Source organism: Neomonachus schauinslandi, chromosome 1, assembly GCF_002201575.2.
Source record: "Neomonachus schauinslandi chromosome 1, ASM220157v2, whole genome shotgun sequence".
NCBI lineage: Eukaryota > Metazoa > Chordata > Mammalia > Carnivora > Phocidae > Neomonachus > Neomonachus schauinslandi.
In genome coordinates, this window is record NC_058403.1 from 109510773 (window position 1) to 109531331 (window position 20559).

General features: G+C 40.8%; 1 protein-coding gene across 1 annotated transcript in view; it reads right to left on the minus strand.

Annotated features, from left to right (window-relative positions):
- Positions 1–1586: 1586 nt before the first annotated feature.
- The window catches only part of MED12L (mediator complex subunit 12L), a 322651-nt gene continuing 303678 nt past the window's right edge, over positions 1587–20559 (minus strand). The window contains exons 42-44 of the mRNA XM_021685957.1: positions 18129–18215; positions 2013–2098; positions 1587–1773 (exon numbers count right to left, since the gene is read on the minus strand). Coding sequence (XP_021541632.1) covers positions 1587–1773; positions 2013–2098; positions 18129–18215 — 360 coding nt within the window. The remainder of the gene's footprint in view (positions 1774–2012; positions 2099–18128; positions 18216–20559) is intronic.

The following is a 20559-nucleotide window of genomic DNA, read 5'->3' on the forward strand; positions in this document are numbered from 1 at the left end:
GTGAGAGAGAAGTGTGTAAGGGTGTCTACACGTGCGACAGTGGCTACGTGTGTTGACTCAGGTGTCTGCCTATACATATATGTACATGTGTGCAAGCACACACACACACACACACACACACACACACAACCTAAAGAAGAGTAGGCACAAAAAAATGACAGGGACTTAGAAATAACTACTGCTTCCCCAACTCTGGTGGGACTATTCAAGTCCAGAGGCTCCATCCACATGGGTTATGACACAGAAGGAGCCCTCTGGGTTGTACAGTGAGACAGCTCAACTTAGTGGCCATCACTCAACAAAGAAGGCTGGCATAACTGCTAATAATCAGGGAGCAGAGTTTCTGGAAGGGGACCATCTGAATTCAAGAGTCCCAGCTCTGCCTCTTACTTTTAGCTGAATAACCTTGGACAAATGAGTCAATCAATCTTCCTTTTCTTTAGCTATTTCCTCATCCATAGTATGGGAACGGTAATACCTTCACTCATGGGGCAGTTTAGGAATTAAGTGCATTAATCTATGTAGATTCAGAGTGCCTGGGTCCAAGAAAGTGCTCCATAAATGACAGATTAAAAAAACTGCATATCATGAGCTCTGGGAAACAGGAAAGAGAGTAGGCACACTCCCAAAAAGTGCCACTGCATAAAAATCATAGGTACTTATTTCTAAACGCTAGAAAAAAATCTAAAATGCAAGCATGTTGTCTCTGCCTTAAAATTATATTCTCTTTAACCATGTGAAAGTATGAACTCTCGAATAAAACAATGAAATATTAACCACACATATAATAGGCTACCCCTGTTAAGCAGTAGTTAGAAAACAAGACCAATTTAAATGATTTAACAAATTAAATGAGGCTAAACGAGGGAAATACTTTTAAAGAAAAAGGAAAAAAAAAAAGAAAAGAAAAAAAAGACCTTGGTTATGCCCTAGTAGAGACGCAAGGTACACGAGGGGCATTTCCTCTGCAAGGAAATCAACAGGCCCAGGCACCAGGTGGAAAATTAAGACCAAACCCAAGTTGCCCCTCAATCCTAACTGACCCTCCTCCTGACAGTATCCTACCAGAGTTGCACAGCTGACTTTAGGACCAGCTGGCCTTCACTCCATACCTCCAAAGCACACAACCAGAGACCCAGGAGAAATTGCCGGTCCCACTAGTCTCCTCGCTGCATGGACGAAAAAGTACATGGTCCAGAAAATGGTGGTAGGGCTAGCACCGGGATTCAGACTTCCTAACTCCTAGGCCGATATTCTTTGCATCACAGGGGGCTGGTTCGCATTTCTAAAAATATCTCCTGTGACGTCAAGCAGCACAGGGGGGATTTGATTCAGGAGAGCACGCTGCCGGCATCTAGAAGAGGTGTGGTGAGACGGGCTGTTGGCATCGCTTTAGAGAGAGAGCACAATTAAAAAAAAAAAAAAAAAAAAATCACACCAGCATAGCAGGCCCGATTATCGGGGACAAACTGCCCCGCTCTGCTGCTTGCGGCATTAGCAGGCTGTGAGTTCTCTGCACTGTTATCAGAAGGACAGGATGGCGCAGTGGCAAGAACAGTCACGGCCCCAGTGACAAGGAGACAGGTCTAGGGCTGGCCCTCCTCTACAGGCGGCTTTGGGAGGCCAGCTCCTTCATCAGCACACTTGAGGGCATCGGCCGAGTTGGTCTCTGAACCTTCCAGCTTGGATAAAAAGGGTACCTGCACTTCCACGTGGGTCTCCCAAATGAAAAGAAACATTTCCAGGTTCAGACAGAAGAGGAAAACATCTTCACTGAACTCAAAAAAAAAAAAACCAAAAACCAAAAACCAAACAAAAAAAAACTTGGGACTTTCCAGCGGCAAGGGGAGGGAGCATTTAAACCAGACCCAAACCCAAACCAAACCAGCCTGGACTCAAATGAAGATGTAAATGGTACTGAAGGAAGACAGGGCACTGTCTGAGGAGCCAGCACATGTGTTCTGCTTGTCTTGAATCTCCTGGGAGCCATCTGTTCTGTAACGCAGGGGTACTTACTAGAAAGCTGCTTCTGGAGCTGCCGCACCAGGGCCGCCGTCTGTTGCTGCTGCTGGGTCTGCTGCAAGCCTTGCCTGGGGAACTGCAAATGTGACAGAAGACAGGAGGGCAGTCAGCCTGCGCTGCCCGGCTCAGACAAGGACAGACACTACCTGCCGGGGTCGGTTTGCAACACACCGTCGACCCTTTCAGATCAAAGCGCCATGCCAAGTGGGTGTACGTTAATTTTCTTCTATACCCCGATGTATACCTGGTGAGCATCTGAAGTGCCCAATCCATTCAAAATCTCACTCTCCAGGTGGTCACTTCGCATTTCTTGGAAGAGGCGTGATGAAGGAGTCCACTCCAGGGGTGGCCCCGGAGGTCAGATCTCCTTGTTATCGTATCCTTCACCAGCTAGCTAGTTAGGATCATGCTATCATAAACCATTTTCATTGGCCACATGAAAGCTCTCTGACCAGAGGATTTGTTCAAGTACCACAGGCCGTGCCTTGTATGGATGGAGACAAGAATGTGGTGAGGCAGAGCAGTATCCTCCATCCAGGACCCATTTGGGACTATGCCCTCCCATGGGATGCTGGATGAAGGTCAGCCAGAGTTACTATTTTCTCTGATACAAAGCAGAAAAACAGCACCTTGCCTGTTTTTTTTATTTTCCTAATGCCCAAATCAAGAGGGAAAAATAAAGCAAAACTCCACCTTTCATTCACGCGGAAATGTTAGTAAAATAAAAAGTGCTTTCTTTTCTATTCAGTGGTTTATCTGGAAATACTACCTATTTAACAAAACCGAATATGCCACCATGTACTCGGCAGTGTTCTAGACATTGTATGTATACATTAGCCCATTTAAGCTTGACCAGGTAATACCTATTCTCAATCCTTTATCCATATACGATTTATTATGGCACGTCCATAATATACAGACCGATCAAGGCCTAGGGCAGTACAACATAATCAAACTAAATTTCTGCAGCAAAACATACAACTAGTCCTATCAGGCAGAATGAATGAAGAAAGATGGGGTCTGTTCAGGTCAGCTTTTGCAACCAAATGGGTTCAGGTCAGCCTTTGGGGTTCAATGAGTTACAAATAAAATTTCCATTTCAAAATAAAATGTCAAAATTCAGTTTGGATTTTAGAAATGAATATAAGGGACTGTAGACCTTTACTACTATTATTCTCATTTTACAACTGAGGGAACGGAGACGCCAAGGTGTTTAATCACTTGCCCATGATCCCTGTAAGTAATGGGGCAGGGATTCAGACAAAGCTTTCTGGATTCAGAACTTCCTATCTTAACTGCAATCCAGTGCTACCTTTAATTGGGAATATTAGCTTCCAAATATTTACTTGGAAATAATCACAGATTCTAAATGGTGGGCTGCAAGAATGTCTGATCTTTTTTTATTAAAGACTTTATTTATTAGAGAGAGCGCGTGCCCACAAACAGGGGAAATGGCAGAGGGAGAGGGAGAAGCAGACTCCCCAGTGAGCAGGGAGCCCGATGTGGGGCTGGATCCCAGAACCCCGAGATCATGACCCGAGCCAAAGGCAGATGCTTAACTGACTGAGCCACCGAGGTGCCTGATGTCTAATCTTATCATTTTATTAACTAACATACTGAGGTACACATGCATAAATATTTAACATTTATTCATTCAACAGATACTTAGCTGTCTTCTTTTATGTTCATTTAAAATCTGCTCCAAATAGAGTAATTCACAGAATGAAATATGGTAGTGATCTCCTCAGAGTCTGTATCTTGAGGAGCCTTGGCAGTAACTAATTCATAGGAAGCTCGTGTGCATGTGGGTGTGTGAGTACGCATGCACACATGTTGGCAGGTAGTGGGTGCTCTGCTGGGTGGCCTTAAAAGATATCCTCCAGGGGACCCCAAAACTATTGGGGAGGTCTGCAAAATCAAAATTGTTTTCATAATAATACTAAGGCACTAGTTGTTCTTGCTCTCCTTGTCTCAGGAGTATACAATGCAGTTTTTCAGAAACTATATAACATGTGATATTGTAACAAACAAGGTCAATTTATTCAGACAATAAATTTTCAAAAATGTAAACAATGTCATTCTTCTCACTAATTTTTTATTTTGAAAAATATTCTTATATTCATTCATTATTCATAAAGTGTTATTTCTGGTTAATATCTAATGAGAATTTTAAATGTATTAGTAAATACTGGTAATATTTGTTTTAATTTCTAATACAATAAATATTAATAGACACACAAACGCTCTTTGGGTCCACAGTAATTTTTTTTTTTTTAAAGATTTTATTTTATTTATTTGAGACAGAGAGAATGAGATACAGAGAGCATGAGAGGGAGAAGGGTCAAAGGGAGAAGCAGACTCCCTGCCGAGCAGGGAGCCCGATGCGGGACTCGATCCCGGGACTCCAGGATCATGACCTGAGCCGAAGGCAGTCGCTTAACCAACTGAGCCACCCAGGCGCCCCCACAGTAATTTCTGAATGAGAAGTGGTTCCAAGGCCGAAACTGAGACCAGTTTCGTTCGGCACACCTCCCCCGGACCCCCCCCATCCAAGGAAGTGGTGGGATACGGCTGCAGTCCATAGTCTCCTCAGTTGTAGTGTTTTTCCTGCATCTGTTTCTCTCAAGGCCACTCCGATGCAAAATTTAACTTGCTTCCACCTGTATGTGAATGTCAGCAAGCAAGAGACCCAGCTTACAGCCTCCCTGGGCCCTGGAGCACCTGAGGCCAGGGAAAGAGAGCCTGCCACCAGCTCTCCACAGAACCCTCACTGAGGAGCATTTCAAACCAAGTCACTGAGCTCTTGCACAAAACTGGCTGAAGCAGCATAAAGCCATCATGAGAAATTTAAAGAGTCATCCTCTTAAGCTCTTCCCCAGGCTTCCTGAGTTAAAATTTCTGGGCCAAATGTGCTAGAAATCTGTATTTTCAAATGGTTCCCCTAAGTGGCCTGATGCTTGGCTAGATTTCGGAATCATCCCCATGTTGGGAGCTGGAACTTCTAATTTACCAAAACAGGTCAATACATGGGACAACTTAGGCTTACCAGAAGTAAAATAAATCTAAAAACCACAATCTGTGTATGTTTAACCTTTCCTGCTTCAGTCTGATAAATAAAGAGGAAAGATTTTTCTGGACTCTATCCATGCAGGAGATGTTCATAGTTCTACTCACCTCTGCGCCTCTGCAAATGTTAATCCCTCCTCCTAGAAAACCTTCCTTCCCCCTTCATCCTACCCCTACATGCTCCTAAAAATCTGCCTGTCCTTCAAAGATCAGCTCGAGTGCTTACCTACTCCCTTAGGAATGTGAAGAGCAAACCACTGCTCCTGTATCCTGTGGAGATGCCTTTATTATCAAATGTGGCATGATGTGACAAGTGCTTCTCTCCCCAGTATTCTGGATTTTGCTCTTCTCGGGGACGGGAGCTGTGTGCCATGCCCCTGCTGCAACCACGAGACAAAGCACAGAGCTCAACAATGTCCGTCAGGTACAGCCAACTAGCCCACGGGGCAGAGCTACTCTCCACTAAACACATTCTCTGCCGAACTCAAAACAATAATTTAAAATTTTATTATGATGTGCTTCGACTCATCCCTAAATCCCTATTTTGACAACACACGCTTAGTCAAGAATATTAACGTTCCTGCTCGCTCATTACTTAGGCAAAATGCACCATCTCTAAACCAGTCATTTCTATTTAAATAAATGCCACTGAATCATTTCTGTCTCAGAAAAGCTGGCTTCTTTGGGACCTCCTCTGCAGCAGCAGCAGCAGACACTGACCGTCCTAAGCAAGAGCAGGGCTGAAGAGTTAGTGGTGGGCCTTCACACTGCCTCAAATCTGGCTTCAACCTCTGGCCTTCTGAACTGTCTTTTTCCTTTACCTAGGGATCACCGTGTGGGGCTTTTGCTGCTTCGTTGCTCGGACATTCAACAAGCAAATTATTCAACAACAGTTAACCAAATCCAGGCACATTCTGGGGTTCTAGGAACACCAAAGTGAGTAAAGCACAGTTCCTGCCTCCTGACAGCTGTGTCCTGAAACTGTCATTGCACACTATTGGGGAGCAAAGGACAAAGCACCAAGGCAACATTTATTTGAAACCTGCGCTGCCAACTGAGAGAGTGCAGAGAGTTATGGGCTCCTCCGACGGTCAGAATAAAACCTTTCATCAGTACCAGCTCCAGCACAAGGACTGCGGTACTGTGGGGGCCCCTCCACCGAGCGCTGGGTAGAAGTACGCATGCTTGGATGCTGGCAAGACGGAACACTCAGAAAGGGCCGGCACCAATAGAGTTCAGAGGATTTGGCATGCATTTATTTGCAGTTTCACCAGTAACTTGTGTGCAGCCGTTTTTTAAAAATCTCTAGTTTTTTTTTTTTTGAGTGGGAAGAAAAAATCAAATTTATCTGTCCTGTTACCAGAAATCTCCCACATAGGTCTTCCCTATCCTCCCCATCTATAAGTTACTTCTCCTTTCCCTTCAAAAAGGAAAAAAAAAAAAAAAAATTAAGATCCAAATTCATGCAGAGGAAGGTGACAAAGCTCAGTAAAATTTCTCTGAACTAATTTTTTCCGTTTGAAAAGGAAAATACTATCTGGCTAATTCTGAATTCTAGAGGCACTGGAAAATTTTCTCAATTTCTCTGAATGGAACATACAAATTTTTCTGAAGATTATATAGCAATCTCACACATGATCTTTGGCTACAAATTAATGCAATCACTTAAGTAACTACTGCTTCCACTATGCATATTTTTATAAGGCGTTATATTCAATATAATGTGATATGACACAAGCATCAAATAATTTAAAAAGCCAGCTTTTTAAAGCTTCCTGTTAGCATCTTATCCAGGTCACCCAGCTAGGACACCCTGAGTTTAAGATAAAAAGAAATGACACAGCAGTATGATGTAAACTTTATTTTCTTAAAAGCTAAAAGCAGCCTTAAAGAAAAGATCACAGTCTGTTAACGTATTTAGTTAAGAGTTAATCATTACAACTCAAAAACTTATTTAAAGGTATTTTTCAAGTCAAGAACTATAATTTAGGTCAGAACTAGAAAGGCCAAATATAATTTTCCAGCAAGGTGCCTCGTCTTTCTTTCCTGTTGCTCTTTTACCAAAGACAAGTAAGCAAATGAAAACACAGGCATTGATATTAAGCTGACACATTTAATTTGTAAGCATGGGCCTTTAACACTTTCTTCCTCTTTTCACAGAAAAGCTCTGCTTTCTGAAGATGCTTTCGGAAAAAGCACCAATTTCTGTTCTAAGTTAGTTTTGAATCGTAGGTTCACTTTTTACAGCAGGGACCAACCTGCCCATGTGGCTGTTAATAATCATTGTGCCACATGGACCCGCTGTTGCTGTCAAGGAGGGGGCAAAGAGCACTCAACAAATCCCAAGGCCTTTCTGGGTCCGCTGCATTCAACCTCCTCCCACAAGTCTTCCTGAGCTTCTCATACCCTTCCTGACCTCTGTTCCAGGTTGAATTATGTTGTCCCAAAAAGCTTTGCTGGCATCCCAACCCCAGGACCTCGGAATGTGACCTTATTTGGAGAGAGGGTCTTTACAGAGGTGATCAATTAAAATGAGATTATTAGCATCAGACCTGATCCATTGTTTTGGGTGTCCTTATGAAGAAGGGAAAGTTGGACACAAACACACATAACAGTGAGAATATCATGAGAGGATGAAGACAGAGATCATGTTTGTTTCCATGAGCCAAGGAAAGGCAAAACTCACCAGCACACCCTAAGAAGCTACATGGAGTGGTTTGGAGCAGATTTCTCCCTTGTGGCCCCTGGAAGGAACCAACTCTGCCGACACCTTGAGCTTGGACTCCCAGCCTCCAGAACTGTGCGATAACACATTTCTGTTGGCAAAGCCCCCAGTTTGCGGTGCTGTGTTACAGGAGCCCTAGCTTCCTAGTACTTCCCCGGCTTCCCACATGCCGAGCTGCTCGGTGGTTTCCTGGGATTCTGAGCTGTCTGGGGGCAGGGAGCACGCTGGGCGCTTCATTAGTGTGCTCATAACCTCTGGCCCAGTGTCGGCCTCTACTGTACAGAACAAATAAGCACTAGCTGAACTGACTGCTGGATGTCACCCGGTAGCCGTAGGGCAAGTCACAGGGAGGGTGGTGGCTGTGTGACCAATACCACTTCTCCCCTGAGACTGCATGAATCAGAACTCCAAATGAGTCAGAGCAGACTTCTCCTCCACAGCCAGCTTACTGCTCAGTTTCCAGCAAAGAAACAATATCACATTTTAAGAAATTATAAGAAATACAATTTTCTTCTTAGTATTGCTAAGGCTTCCTGCTACTGTTCTGAAGACATACATTTAGAGATAACATTATTCTTATGCTTCTATTTTCTTTTATTGTAAGAAAACAAAACAAAAAAAAAAAGAGAAATTGAATATATATCAAAATATCCCTAGCAGTATTATTTGTGAAACTGGAAACAATACCAATGTTCAGCAGCAATAGGTGGGGTGTTAGGCAAGTAAGAGCAGAGGAATACAGCTGACTGACTTTATAGCTATATAAAATTACAAACATGTAGACTATGTTAATAAACTTAAAAGTACATGCTGAATAAAAGTATGCTGAAAAAAGAACTAATTACATAATGTAAAACTCCAAGATCACTGATCCCTTTAACTTCTAATTCTGAAATCTGTCCAAGTGATATTTTAAATTTCTTAGCCTATCCTAAGACTATGACATACACAATATTTCTGCCTTTGTAAAAATAATTGCTGTCTAGATTACAATAGTGTTCTAAATATAAAAATAAGAATTATGCTTCCAAAATAGCTTTTAAAAAAAGGCTTCAGCTCAAAAGGGAAAAAAAGGGGCTGGAAAAATCCCACTGTGGATTTTATTATCCATTAAGACTGTTGTAATGAAGTTTTTTGTTTCTCTGAAATTACTTTACTATGAACACAGTAGGAAAAAAATCATGGGCCATGTTTTGACTAACCTGCTCAATCCCGAGGATGTATTTTAAGTTAGTGAGTAAAATATAACCGATGACATTAAAAACTTCAAAACTGTCTTAGAGGTCAAAAATGAATAAATTTGATATATAGTCTTTACACATAATAAATAAATATTCATGAAACTTTTAGATGAATAGAAAGATATTAAATTCCCTTATATTAGATATGCTTTCATTCTAGTGGAACTGAGGCTAGAGTCTCTTCTCAACTCTGCAAAAGCTGATCCTCTGCTTCAAATTATCATTAAGAAGTTTATAATTAAGAATTATAATTAAGAAGTTTAAAAGACAATTTCCACCCCAGCCCTATAAGTTTAACTTGTGATATAATCAAATGTTTATTTTTTTTTTACCCTACTCAAAAGAACTACTACATTTCAGGCACTTGATATCAATATCCATCTGTTTATATAGCACGATTCTCTAAGAATTAAAAAATGTAATGCATTTAATATTTTATGTACTTCTTATATGCTACATTATAAATCAACTAAAATAGGGAGCAAGATGGCAGAGGAGTAGGAGACCTGGATTTCGTCTCCTCTCAGGAATTCAGCTGGATAGGGATCAAACCATTCTGAACACCTACAAACTCAACAGGAGATCGAAGAAAGGAAGAGCAACAACTCTCTCATCAGAAAAGCGACCACTTCCTGGAAGGTAGGACGTGCGGAGAAGTGAATCCGAGGCGATATTCGGGAGGATAGACGGCGGGGGAGGGGCCTCTGGCGGCCGCTTCTGGCAAGTGATAGATCCGCGGAGCACAAAATCGGAACTTTTAAAAGTCTGCTCCGCTGAGGGACGTCACTCTGGTGGCTAAGCGGGGGGTGGAACCCTCCAGGACAGTGTGGTCTCAGGACCCTCGGGGTCACAGAAAGACCGGGGGTGCCTGAGTGTGGCAGAGCTCCCACGTAACGGAGCAGGGAAGCCGGCTGCAGAGGCGGAGCCCAGGCGCGGGCTCTCAGTTCGGGGTTGCCATAAACCGTGATCCGCGGCACAGTCGGGCCCCTGCTCCTCCAGCAGGGACCCAACAAGCGGCAGATCCGGGGAGACTCACCTTCCTCCCCCGGGAGGAGCCGCGCGGGAGTGCACCGCAGGGATCTGCTGGGTTTGGAGACTCCACCCGGGGTCGGGTGCCAGAGATAGAAACGCCGGTCACAGGCCGTGTGAGCACGGAGTGCGGCTGGAGACCGGGGAGACGGGAGTGACTGACGGCTTTTCTCTGGGGCTCACTGAGGAGCGGGGCCCCGAGTTCTTGGCTCCTCCGAGGTGGAGATTGGGAGGCCGCCATTTTCACTCTCCGCCTCCAAAGCTGTACGGAAAGCTCGCAGGGAACAAAAGCCCCGGAGCACAAACCCGAGCAGATTACTTAGCCGGGAGGGGGCAAGGGTGGGGCAATTCCGCCTCCGGCAGAGACATTTGGAAACCACGGCAACAGACCACTCCCCCAGAAGATCAGCGAGAACAGCCAGACAAGACCAAGTTTACTGATCAATGAGAACGGCAGAACTCCAGCGCTAGGGGAATACTGCACATAGAATTCATGGCCTTTTTACCATGATTCCTTAGTCTTTCAAAGTTAATTTTTTTTCTTTTTTTCTTTTTTTTTTCTTTTTGAATTTTTCTTTTTCCCTTTTTCAACCAACATCTTATCAATCCCTTTTTTTAAAAAAAAACATTTTTATTTTTTATTTTTAGAGTCATATTCTATCCCTTCATAGTAGTTACCCGTATTTTTGGCTTATATGTATAAGTTGTTCTCTCTTTAAAATTTTGAGATAGTTTCTTCTAACAGATTAAAATATACCCTAAATCTCTAGTATATGGTGTTTTCTATTCCCCTGCCTGATCACATCCTCTCCCTTTTTTTTTTTAAATCCTCTTCTTTCTTTTTTCAAACAACTTCTTATCAATTCCTTTTATAAAATTTTTTATAATTTCCATCTTTACAGTCATATTCCATCCCTTCATCATATCAACCCTTATTTTTGTACATATATAAGTTTTTCTTTCTTTAAAATTTTGGGAGGCACTTTCTTCTAAAAGACCAAAATACACCCCAAATCTAGTGTGTGGCACTGATCTATATACCAGCCTGATCATATTTGATCACATTCTGGTTTTTTTGTTGTTGTTGTTGTTGTTTTGTTTTGTTTGTTTTTGTTTTTATCTTTATCTTTTTCTTTTTTTTCTTTTTCTTTTTTCTCTCTTTCCCTTTCTTTTCCCACTGCTTCAAGTCTTTTCTGATTTGTTTAGAGTATATTTTCTGGGGACGTTGTTACTCTGCTAGCATTTTGTTCTCTCATTAATCTATTCTCCTCTGCACAAACTGACAAGATGGAAAAAATCACCTCAACAAAAAGAACAAGAGGTAGTACCGAATGCCAGGGACCTACTCAATACGGACATTAGTACGATGTCAGATCTAGAGTTCAGAATCATCACTTTAAAGATACTAGCTGGGCTTGAGAAAAGCATGGAAGTTATTAGAGAAACCCTTTCTGGAGAAGTAAAAGAACTAAAATCCAACCAAGTAGAAATCAAAAAGGCTATTAATGAGGTGCAATCAAAAATGGGGGCACTAACTGCTAGAATAAATGAGGCAGAAGAGAGAATCAGTAATATAGAAGATGAAATGATGGAAAATAAAGAAGCTGAGAAAAAGAGAGATAAACAACTACTGGATCACGAGGGCAGAATTCGAGAGATAAGCGATACCATAAGACGAAACAACATTAGAATAATTGGGATCCCAGAAGAAGAAGAAAGAGAGAGAGGGGCAGAAGGTATAATGGAGCAAATTATAGCAGAGAACTTCCCTAATTTAGGAAAGGAAACGGGCATGAAAATCCAGGAAGCACAGAGAACCCCTCTCAAAATCAATAAAAATAGGTCAACACCCTGACATCTAATAGTAAAACTTACGAGTCTCATAGACAAAGAGAAAATCCTGAAAGCAGCTCGGGAGAAGAGATATGTAACCTACAAGGGTAGAAACATTAGATTGGCAACAGACCTATCCACAGAGACCTGGCAGGCCAGAAAGGACTGGCAGGATATATTCAGAGCACTAAATGAGAAAAATATGCAGCCAAGAATACTCTATCCAGCTAGGCTGTCACTGAAAATTGAAGGAGAGATAAAAAGCTTCCAGGACAAACAAAAACTAAAGGAATTTGCAAACACAAAACCAGCCCTACAGGAAATCTTGAAAGGGGTCCTCTAAGCAAAGAGAGAGCCTAAAAGCAATATAGACCAGAAAGGAACACAGACAATATACGGTAACAGTCACCTTACAGGCAATACAATGGCACTAAATTCCTATCTTTCAATAGTTACCCTAAATGTAAATGGGCTCAATGCCCCAATCAAAAGACACAGGCTATCAGACTGGATTAAAAAACAAGACCCATCGATATGCTGTTTGCAAGAGACTCATTTTAGAACCAAAGACACCCCCAAATTGAAAGTGAGGGGGTGGAAAACCATTTACCATGCTAATGGACACCAAAAGAAAGCTGGGGTGGCAATCCTTATATCAGACAAATTAGATTTTAAACCAAAGACTGTAATAAGAGATGAGGAAGGACACTATATCATACTTAAAGGATGTATCCAACAAGAAGATCTAACAATTGTAAATATCTATGCCCCTAACATGGGAGCAGCCAATTATATAAGGCAATTAATAACAAAAGCAAAGAAACACATCGACAACAATACAATAGTGGGGGACTTTAACACCCCCCTCACTGAAATGGACAGATCATCTAAGCAAAAGATCAACAAGGAAATAAAGACTTTAAATGACACACTGGACCAAATGGACTTTACAGACATATTCAGAACATTCCACCCCAAAGCAACGGAATACACATTCTTCTCTAGTGCCCATGGAACATTCTCCAGAATAGATCACATCCTAGGTCATAAATCAGGTCTCAACCGGTACCAAAAGATTGGAATCATTCCCTGCCTATTTTCAGACCACAATGCTTTGAAACTAGAACTCAATCACAAGAGGAAAGTCAGAAAGAAATACATGGAGGCTAAAGAGCATCCTACTGAAGAATGAATGGGTCAACCAGGAAATTAAAGAAGAATTAAAAAAATACATGGAAACCAATGAAAATGAAAATACAACTATTCAAAATCTTTGGGATGCAGCAAAGGCAGTCCTGAGAGGAAAGTATATAGCAATACAAGCCTTTCTCAAGAAGCAAGAAAGGTCTCAAGTACACAACCTAACCCTACACCTAAAGGAGCTGGAGAAAGAACAGCAAATAAAGCCTAAACCCAGCAGGAGAAGAGAAATAATGAAGATCAGAGCAGAAATCAATGAAATAGAAACTAAAAGAACAGTAGAACAGATCAACGAAACTAGGAGCTGGTTCTTTGAAAGAATTAACAAGATTGATAAACCCCTGGCCAGACTTATCAAAAAGAGAAGAGAAATGACCCTAATCAACAAAATCATGAATGAAAGAGGAGAGATCACAACCAACACCAAAGAAATACAAACAATTATAAGAACATATTATGAGCAACTCTATGCCAGCAAATTAGATAACCTGGAAGAAATGGATGCATTCCTAGAGATGTATCAACTACCAAAACTGAACCAGGATGAAACAGAAAACCTGAACAGACCTATAACCACTAAGGAAATTGAAGCAGTCATCAAAAATCTCCCAAAAAACAAAAGCCCAGGGCCAGATGGCTTCCCAGGGGAATTCTACCAAACATTTCCAGAAGAATTAATACCTATTCTTCTGAAACTGTTCCAAAAAATAGAAATGGAAGGAAAACTTCCAAACTCATTTTATGAGGCCAGCATTACCTTGATCCCAAAACCAGACAAAGACCCCATCAAAAAGGAGAATTACAGACCAATATCCCTGATGAACATGGATGCAAAAATTCTCACCAAAATACTAGCCAACAGGATCCAACAGTACATTAAAAAGATTATTCACCATGACCAAGTGGGATTTATCCCTGGGCTGCAAGGTTGGTTCAACATCCGCAAATCAATCAATGTGATACAACACATTAACAAAAGAAAGAACAAGAATCATATGATCCTCTCAATAGATGCAGAAAAAGCTTTTGACAAAGTACAGCATCCTTTCTTGATCAAAACTCTTCAGAGTATAGGAATAGAGGGTACATACCTCAATATCATAAAAGCCATCTATGAAAAACCTACAGCGAATATCATTCTCAATGGGGAAAAACTGAGAGCTTTCTCCCTAAGGTCAGGAACGCGGCAGGGATGTCCACTACCACCACTGCTATTCAACATAGTATTGGAAGTCCTAGCCACAGCAATGAGACAACAAAAAGAAATCAAAGGCATCCAAATTGGCAAAGAAGAAGTCAAACTCTCACTCTTTGCAGATGATATGATACTTTATGTGGAAAACCCCAAAGACTCCACCCCAAAACTGCTAGAACTCATACAGGAATTAAGTGGCAGGATATAAAATCAATGCACAGAAGTCAGTGGCATTCCTATACACCAACAACAAGACAGAAGAAAGAGAAATTAAGGAGTCGATCCCATTTACAATTGCACCCAAAACCATAAGATACCTAGGAATAAATCTAACCAAAGAGACAAAGGATCTGTACTCAGAAAACTATAAAATACTCATGAAAGAAATTGAGGAAGACACAAAGAAATGGAAAAACGTTCCATGCTCATGGATTGGAAGAACAAATATTGTGAAGATGTCAATGCTACCTAGAGCAATCTACACATTCAATGCAATCCCCATCAAAATACCATCCACTTTTTTCAAAGAAATGGAACAAATAATCCTAAAACTTGTATGGAACCAGAAAAGACCCCGCATAGCCAGAGGAATGTGGAAAAAGAAAAGCAAAGCCGGCGGCATCACAATTCCGGACTTCCAGCTCTATTACAAAGCTGTCATCATCAAGACAGCATGGTACTGGCACAAAAACAGACACATAGATCAATGGAACAGAATAGAGAGCCCAGAAATGGACCCTCAACTCTATGGTCAACTCATCTTTGACAAAGCAGGAAAGAATGTCCAATGGAACAAAGACAGTTTCTTCAACAAATGATGTTGGGAAAATTGGATAGCCACATGCAGAAGAATGAAACAGGACCATTTCCTTACACCACACACAAAAATAGACTCAAAATGGTTGAAAGACCTCAATGTGAGACAGGAGTCCATCAAAATCCTAAAGGAGAACACGGGCAGCAACCTCTTCAACCTCAGCCGAAGCAACTTCTTCCTAGAAACATCGCCAAAGGCAAGGGAAGCAAGGGCAAAAATGAACTATTGGGACTTCATCAAGATAAAAAGCTTTTGCAAAGCAAAGGAAACAGTCAACAAAACCAAAAGACAACCGACAGAATGGGAGAAGATATTTGCAAATGACATATCAGATAAAGGGCTAGTATCCAAAATCTATAAAGAACTCATCAAACTCAACACCCAAAGAACAAAGAATCCAATCAAGAAATGGGCAGAAGACATGAACAGACCTTTTTCCAAAGAAGACATCCAAATGGCCAACAGACACATGAAAAAGTGCTCAATATCGCTCGGCATCAGGGAAATCCAAATCAAAACCTCAATGAGATACCACCTCACACCAGTCAGAATGGCTAAAATTAACAAGTCAGGAAACGACAGATGTTGGCGGGGATGCGGAGAAAGGGGAACCCTCCTACACTGTTGGTGGGAATGCAAGCTGGTGCAGCCACTCTGGAAAACTGTATGGAGGTTCCTCAAAAAGTTGAAAATAGAGCTACCATATGATCCAGCAATTGCACTACTGGGTATTTACCCCAAAGATACAAAAGTAGGGATCCGAAGGGGTACGTGCACCCCGATGTTTATAGCAGCAATGTCCACAATAGCCAAACTGTGGAAAGAGCCAAGATGTCCATCGACAGATGAATGGATAAAGAAGATGTGGTATATATATACAATGGAATATTATGCAGCCATCAAAAGGAATGAGATCTTGCCATTTGCAACGACGTGGATGGAACTGGAGGGTATTATGTTGAGTGAAATAAGTCAAACAGAGAAAGACATGTATCATATGATCTCACTGATATGAGGAATTCTTAATTGCAGGAAACAAACTAAAGGTTGCTGGAGTGGGGGGTGGGGTGGGAGGGATGGGGTGACTGGGTGATAGACACTGGGGAGGGTATGTGCTCTGGTAAGCGCTGTGAATTGTGCAAGACTGTTGAATCTCAGATCTGTACCTCTGAAACAAATAATGCAATATATGTTAAGGAAAAAAAAGAAGAAGAAGAAGAAGAAGGTAGCGGGAGGGGAAGAATGAAGCGGGGGAAATCGGAGGGGTAGACGAACCATGAGAGACGATGGACTCTGAAAAACAAACAGGGTTCTACAGGGGAGGGGGGTGGGAGGATGGGTTAGCCTGGTGGTGGGTATTGAGGAGGGCACGTTCTGCATGGAGCACTGGGTGTTATGCACAAACAATGAATCATGGAACACTTCATCATAACTAATGATGTAATGTATGGGGATTAACATAAGAATAAAAAAAGAAAATTAAATCAACTAAAATAGTACTGATAAAAGAGGCAGGAGTCTGCAACTTACTGATATGTACAGATCGGGGGGAAAGGAGTGCATGCGTGCGTGTGCATAGAAAGAATAATAAAGCAAATGTGACAAAATGTTATTAGTAAATCTGGGAAGAGGATTTATGGTAATTGTATTATTCTTTAATTCTTCTGTTAGTTTGAAATTACTTCAAAATAAACAGTTATATCTTGTTCTTGGGTGAGATGCTAGGGTGAAGTAGGAGTATCCCATGCCAAGGAGTCCCTGACACAACACTTGTAAGTCAGTCAATCCCTGCTGATACACCCCTGAGGATGAAGAGTGCAGGCTGTATGTGAACGTTTATATACTGCCTCTACCTGAGAAAGGATTTTTAAGATGGTTTACAATAAATGTCACAGATACAAAAAAAAAAAGGAACTGGAGCTAGAAAAACTAGATTCATAATAAAGAAGAATTTCCGTAATAACGGGGACCAACCCGTTTTACAAGCAGAGGCTTGTAAAAGGATATCTTGGTGCATTTTACAAGCCTCCGCACCGAGATACCCTATTTCATTTGCTGATGCTCCATTATCAGTCTATTTGGGCATGACCTGTCCTTTATCACCTAGCTCTACTGATCTGATCTCTCCTGATATACCACAGGGCTGGCTCTGCTGTTATTTCTTTACTGCAAAGGTTGTGAAACCATCCATCTTTCTACTCCGGTCCTGAAGATAGTCTATACCAGGGTTTCCCAAAGTGCAATAAGCCAGCTCATGTTAGGTAGTATTCATTCACACAACTCATGTCGTTCAGTTACCTTCAGTGTAAGTATTTATTTTTACAGATATTTCTAATACGTAGCAGGTGATGTGACCACTGATGGCAGTAATAAAAATTCTTTTTAGAATATACTTACTTCAGTAAATAGAAAAAGAGGCAATTTAAAGAAAAAATACTTAAGTAAATAATAAAGCAGGGATATGGCACTTGGAAAAGTAAAGGATGTAAATTATTGAGGTTCAGAAAACACTGATGCTATGCACTTAACATTTTCAAAATCTGACTTACAAAGCTAAAGAAGTTAATTACACGATTACAAATTATATGAAAATTCTTACAGAAAATAACTGGTTAAAATCAGAGTTTCTTTTATATCAGTAAAGATATTTTAGAAAGCACACTCATGCTCTTTTGAAAGTATAGTAAAAACTCAAATAGATATGGTAAATTATCATTTTAACATTGTTTTAAAAAAATTGGGGTCTCAATATAAATATTTTAGTCCATGGAAAAGTCTGAAAAAATTTGAAGAGGAAAATGGTATAACTTACTGAACCCCAATATTTATTTATACCTTTCTGTGAAAACAAATATACTACTCTGATAAAAGCTCTAGGGAAAATTTGCAAGTGTACATTTAAGCTATTTTAATTCTTAACAATCTTGTGGGATGAAAAAATGCAACCTGCCTTTAAAGAAGAACCCCACATATTTGGTTCCAAAACACCAGGTTCCTTACCAAAGGCTGCTGGGGCTGCATCGCTTGGAGACCAAGGGTCTGACTCTGGGGCTGTGGGGGCTGCTGGGGCTGGGGGGGTTGCTGCATCTGGAAAGAAAAAGGATTAGACACTTAGAGAGGGTAATATATTCCAATCCCCTCCCCCTATATACCTTTTATCTAATTATGCTGTTGCAATGAAAATGATATACACCTAGCTCCTGCATCACTGTCTTGACAAACATTCATCTTTTAAGGGCAAAACCTAAATCTGTTCTCTTTGTAGGCTTCTTGGGACTACCACAACCCCAGGGAGCTCTTCTTTCCGTCATCACTGTCTATACTGCCCTCTGCTGTCCAGGGACATCCTTTATACTTACTGTTTTGACACCTTTCATGTTACCGGCTCTTGCACATACTTTATCCTATCTTATACCAGAGGGTTGGAAAAGGACTAAGTAATTACCGTTTTAGTCCCTATGACAATCTGGAGGAACTTGTGAAGATTAATTTTTTTTTTTAAGGGAGAAAAACAGGAAAAAGAAGAGGAGTAATTCTTGAAGATTAGAATATTTTTTTAAAAGAAAGATGTATATATGTGGGAAGTTCTGACAAAAAATACCAGCATAAAAACAAATTATGTCAGTGATCAAGTTGGTGTAAATAAAGAGCCCTTAGAAAACACTTCCAAATCACAGAAGAAACACACATTACTCATCCACCATGTGGGACACAGAGGAGAGGAAAATATTAATAGGTGGTTTGTCTCGGTGACCTTCAATGTGTCCTCCACCCAGGCACTTCATTTTGATGATGACAGTGCTGGACTTCTTTTCATCCTTTGCATTTCCAACTTGGTTTGCATACTATCCCCCAAATTATGTGTCTTCTTTAGGGCAGGGTAATAAATAGCTATTACCAGATGGTATTTCCCACTAAATGCCAACACTCATGGAATGGAATCCTAGCAGGAGGTCTGGGCAGGGTCACTCCCAACTGAGACAATGCAAGTGGGACCAGAACCATAATGATTGCAATATAAAGCCAATTCTCCATTTGGCTTTCTGTGAATTCTTCCAAGAAAAATCCAACCAACCTCATAATTACCAATTTGTTCCTTTATGAAGGTAGTCAGTCACCAAGAAAAGAGTAAGTATAATCCTGAGGCAGAAGCAAATCCCTTTTCTTTATCTCCAGGGAATTTGTAGTAATGAAAAAATTACCAGAGGGGCATATTAGGCTACTTGGGATAAAAAAGTACATATTAACCAATAAAAAAACACTTTCAAAATTTGCAGCCTTGAAAAGCAATGTAAGACAGGAAGTAGTAAATAATGTAATAACTTTCCTTCGTGATTAGGAAATGAGAAATTTATAACAGAGGGAAATATAAATATCAGTTCTATTAAGTTCTGAAACATATCTTCAGAACCTGAGACAAAATTATTTATGAAAATACCACTACAGCTATTCTTAATATTACCAAATGAGTGCTTTACTTATATTTTCTTACTGAACTCTTACTACAAATTGAGTTGCAACTTAATAGCATCTTACAACTAATGACATTTTATAATTGTAAAACCCATTTTTCTGGAGGATTTGTGTTGGCTTCTGCCTATCACCTGGGGGTACTGTCAACTAAAATTTTTTGGATCACACTGAATTCAGACCTCAAACACACTTGAAGTTGTGGTTCAAATTCTCAGGGGAGGCATTTTTTCTTCCCTCCAACCAGGGTCAAGGTTGAGATATGCATGTTACTTTACTGTTCCTTTCTGTATGACAGTTTTACTGAACTCATTCCAAGAGTATAGCTTTGGTTACCCCGGTTCTACTAGACTCCCCATTTTTGGTGGTGTTTTATTTCTTTCTTAGTAACACATAAAATGAGAGTGCATCTCAAGGTGAATTACTGATAGAGTCCACTGTGCAGACTCATCAGACAATATCCAATCTAGTAACAAAGGACAAACTTGTTAAGAATGAAGATAAATGGAACAGGTAAACATAAATAGCCTATATTTCCTAAATGAGTAAGTTAGAAGCAAGAATGTGTCAAGAGGAGGAACGCTTTATCTAAGGTACTTAAATATTTACATCAAATAAATGAAGGACAGCTCTCTGGATTTTACCAGAGACAATATGAAATATCCCACCTACGTCACTCCAACTTCAGAGCTTAAATCAGAACAGAAGCGTCAGAGATAATTTTTTGGATTACAGACAGACCCCTCTGGGAATCTGATGAAAGTTGTGGACAGCTCAATTTTGGTTTTGTTTGTTTTCAAACACACAGAAGAAATTCTGCATTCAAATTGCATGGCCTGTAGTTAAACAGCGAGTGGGTGAGCTGACGCTCACAATATACATATATATTAAGATATAGGCAGCCAGTTACCCTCTCCTGAACCTCTATGAAAGGGGAAGGCCATTCTGCAAAATGCACCCT